Raw genomic sequence first — 4307 nt, 5'->3', positions numbered from 1 at the left:
CAGTGGCGTGCCGTCATTAGAAGCGTTGGAAGCGCAGCTTCCCTCGTATTCTCTAAAAAATAAATAAATATTAATTTTAATTATATTAAAATAATCGCACAATATTTTATTATAACCGCATTATGTATCTTATTACAAATTTCTATACTACACGTGGAAAATAAATTGCTATTGTATATTAGAATAGTAGTGGCGGAGTGGAATCTCCTGTATTTTCAGATTACGAAAAGCCAGATTTGCGCATGCCCTTTACAGAGCACCAACCTCACTCGGTTTAGCCGGTGGAAGCCTACGACCTTGGGTGAAAGCTGCACACATATAAAGATTCCAATTCTATCAAGGACCGGTTCTGGGCTGTTAGCCGCCTGCTCACTAGATATTTCGATTACGTAAATAACGAGTAGATTTATAACTTAACCCAACCCAGTAACGTGCCGTGACATTTGATGATAGAAAAGCTGTGTTTCTCTGAGAAGCCAACTTCCAGGGGCAATCAGTTAATTGCGCGTCAGTGGTCTAGGGCAGTCTAGGGGGCCGCGGCACCCTGGAGGTCCAAAAGAAGTTTGCCGGGGGCCGCCAAATTATGCAAAATTTCAGAATATAATAAAAAGAAAATTGATGTATAACCGAATATCGTATAGAAAAGTGAAATAAGAAAGATAAAGTTTTCGTATTTAATTTTATTTATTTATTTCTTATTTCTTCCTACATACAACTTTGTTAGTACAGAAGAAATAAATGCAAATATGCTACTTACACCGCAGTATTTCTTTTATTCCAAAGTAATTCTAAGAAACTATTAATGCTTGGAATTTAAAAAATAAAGCGATACTAAAAGAAATCAATTTATTATAGATAATTTAACAAATATAAATTATTATTTTAGAAAATGGGGGTCACAAAAAAATTATACAATATTTGGTGGGCGGCGAGTATAAAAAGGTTAACCCTACAATTGTGACGGTCTCGAAAAAACGAAAAATAAATGAAATAGAGATAATTTAACAAATATAAATTATTATTTTAGAAAATGGGGGTCACAAAAAAATTATACAATATTTGATGGGCGGCGAGTATAAAAAGGTTAACCCTACAACTGTGACGGTCTCGAAAAAACGAAAAATAAATGAAATAGAGGAGTTATTGAATCCGTTCGACCACATCAGTGTCATGTATAAAGACACTATATTTAAACAACGTTTATGGATGGCCATAGGTGCTAAATTACAAACAACACGGGTAGGTCTAGTAAAATCGATATATAGGCCTAGTATTTAGATCACACGTTCTTTATTTGAATTTGGAATGCCAGTCTATTAATTTAAATTTTCTATATTATAATAGAGAAAGCGGAGGAAAAATGGAAAGTACAAAGGGATAGATATACGAGAGAAAAAAATTAATAAAATGTAGCACTGTTAGTNTTATGATTTATATAAGCTTATTACAGCTCATTCATTTACACCAGGTTTAGACTGAAATTTAATTAATTATTTAATTATATTAGAAATCAATCTCCTTAAATCCAACCAGCTATTTGGTTAATAAATTTACTTACTATTTATATTTAAACTGTAAAAGGAAAATAGATACTTTGATATTGATAAAAAAGTGTTCGTAAGTTTAAAAAAAACTTATTATATCATTGAGTAATTAAATTTTAATTTGCCTAACTCATTTTCAGAATGTATTTACTAATACTTATGATTATCATCTTAAATTTGCTGGATTTGTATTAGAATATGTTCTTTAGTTCATTGTACAAAATTTTCATTTAGGATGTTTTACAGGGAAATTGCATTTATATTATGCACGTATATACAGTATAACAAAATTTCTAATTCTTAAATTCTTACAATTTTATTAATAAAATGAATATTGATAGGAACAGATTAGCATTCTGCACTTATTTATTCAATTTTAAACGAAATAATTCCCAAGGAAACATTTGTTAATTGTATTAGTGCATTAAAATTTTGATCATAATCATTCGTAAAAAAAGAAATCAGAAATTTGTTATTTGTAATTACAAATGTTTTTCAACGTCTTATTAAAAATAAATGCAAAACAAATAAATCTACATACCTATAATGAAATTTTCAAGTTAATCATTTTACTCCATACTCTATTGTTTTTGAAAGAATCATTTCATTTAGGTAGCTTCACTGATAAATATCAAATACAAAATTCTCATTTCAAAAAATCTCTCTAATGTAATTAGTAAGGCAACATAAACCTCAATAAAATGTTATACGTGAATATAATATTTAATCAATTAAAATGGCTATATTTTAATAAAAAATATAACTATTTTTATTCTTTGACTTTATATTTTCATGTATATCATTGGTGCACAAGATAGTGACACAAATTACCTCACTTCACTGCCTGTAACCGGTGTTCTTCCTCTCCAATACGAAGGTTTTTTCCTCAATGACATTTCAAGAATCATCACAATCTACATTTAACTTTTGTTTTTTATGTACTGTTAAGTCATTAGACGAATCTCCACTTTCTTTTCTCTTAATGGGAGACTTCCACTTTAATCCCGGAATAGTCTGAACTCCTTTTATCAAAATTCCAAGTTCTTCCGAATTTGCTATAACATTTTTTAAATATTCGACTTCTTTATGTAAATTCTTATTTTCTTCTCGTAACGTGGCATTCTCGGCCTTTAAGCTACCGTTTTCGGAAGCAAAACTGACGTACGACTCTTCTAAATCTTTCAAGTACTTTTTCTTTTTTTCTCTATTTTCTCTAGCCGCTATAGCATTCTTCAACATGCATTGACCGTTACCATCGTCGGAATCACTACTCTGCGATCCACTCGACGACTTCCTGCGTTCTTCCTTATCCTTAAATTCCTCGGTACGCTTTTTGCTTCGCGCGTCCCCAGTCATTTTTTTAATATCGACACCTGGTTTATTCAAAGACATATACTTGGGAGGTGAAACTATTTTTAAAATTCTTTTAGCATTTGACCTTTCAAACTTGTGAGCATTTGGCCTTTCAAACTTGAAAAGAGGTAATTTATCATTTTCAGTGTTATAATTTCTATATAGTTTATAGTGACACAACTCAAAAAAATAGTTCTTCCAAAACTATTTATATTTTTTTGAGTTGTGATCTAATAGTTTTCAAATCTTTATTTCCAAAAAAGATTGAAAATTTTAAAAATCCAAGATCGTGACAAAGCCTTGCAAAAATAAAAAAAACTTTTAAATGGCTGTTTTGGAAGAACTATTTTTTTTGAGTTGTGTCACTATTCTTGTGCACTAATGATATAATCTATGGTTATAAATGTAACTATAAAATGGTTATATTTTTATATAAAATATAATCATTTTTTTTTTGTCTCACCTGCTTTGTAGATTTCCATCTGGAACACCAAGCTAAAAATAGAAATCCATAAGCAGTTTCAAATTAAAACAATAAAGCCTTTTTTTTTTAGATCACTAATTAATATACCATACCATCTGTTGGTGCCAAGTCTCAAAAGATTGGTTCGGCTTGATTCATCTGAAAAAGAAATATTCTTAACTACTATGTGTATTCAACTATTGCTACCATTAATGTATATATTTTCAAATTATTACAATTATACCACAATATAATATTTACAATAATTTGAAAACCAAATTATACATTGTTTTCAACCTTTTCGTTACAATAATGACACAGTTCTAATGATACTTTTCTATTCCCTACATGTAAACATATTCCACTAGTTTGTTTTTTCTGCTCAGTTTTTTCCTCAATGACATTTTGAGCATCATTACAATCTGCATTTAACTTTTGTTTTTTATGTACTGTTANTACGAGTAAAAGAACATATTGCAGATCTCAAATATAATCGACTAAACTCTGTTTTTCATGACCATTGTTTAATAAATAACTGTAATATAGATAAAAATAATGTTAAAATCCTACACAAAGAGAAAAATATGTATAATAGAAAATTTAAAGAAAGCGTCTCAATTTTAACAGCCAAAAATTGTATCAATAAAAATTTAAGTGTAAAAATAAATGAGAATTGGATGAAAACATTATAATACACACAACATACATTAATGTTGATTGTAGTTATCTATAATGGTTATGCTGTTGTTAATAATATCTTTCTTTGTAATATGCAAATCAGTACAAAACTGCAATGCAGTATGTAACGCGGATATCGTTAAAAACAATAATGTAAAAAATTGTCTACTTCTCTTTCGAGATATATGTGATTATGTCTAAGATTTCTGGATATTGTGAAATAGGTAAAAGATCATTTATAGCAAATTTTAATGAAATTACTCCACTTA

General features: G+C 29.0%; 1 protein-coding gene across 3 annotated transcripts; it reads right to left on the bottom strand.

Moving 5' to 3' along the window:
* Positions 1-1430: 1430 nt before the first annotated feature.
* On the bottom strand, positions 1431-3806 carry LOC111613506 (CREB/ATF bZIP transcription factor-like). Of its 3 annotated transcripts, none has more exons than XM_023354854.1 (3): positions 3474-3806; positions 3361-3392; positions 1431-3014 (listed from the first exon to the last, which is right to left on the bottom strand). In XM_023354854.1, exon 3 carries the CDS (start codon positions 2934-2936, stop codon positions 2442-2444), a length of 495 nt encoding a protein of 164 aa, XP_023210622.1. In that variant the 5' UTR covers positions 2937-3014; positions 3361-3392; positions 3474-3806; the 3' UTR covers positions 1431-2441. The 3 variants fall into 3 exon arrangements, with proteins under 3 accessions (XP_023210622.1, XP_023210623.1, XP_023210624.1); XM_023354855.1 differs by having other exon boundaries at positions 1431-2990; XM_023354856.1 differs by having other exon boundaries at positions 1431-2917.
* Positions 3807-4307: the final 501 nt, after the last annotated feature.

The sequence above is a fragment of the Centruroides sculpturatus genome, unplaced genomic scaffold, assembly GCF_000671375.1.
Source record: "Centruroides sculpturatus isolate CEXI.00-Female unplaced genomic scaffold, Cexi_2.0 scaffold1810, whole genome shotgun sequence".
Taxonomy (NCBI): Eukaryota; Metazoa; Arthropoda; class Arachnida; order Scorpiones; family Buthidae; genus Centruroides; species Centruroides sculpturatus.
The sequence above is the reverse complement of the archived record's forward strand: the minus strand, read 5'-3'. Positions and strand labels throughout refer to the sequence as shown.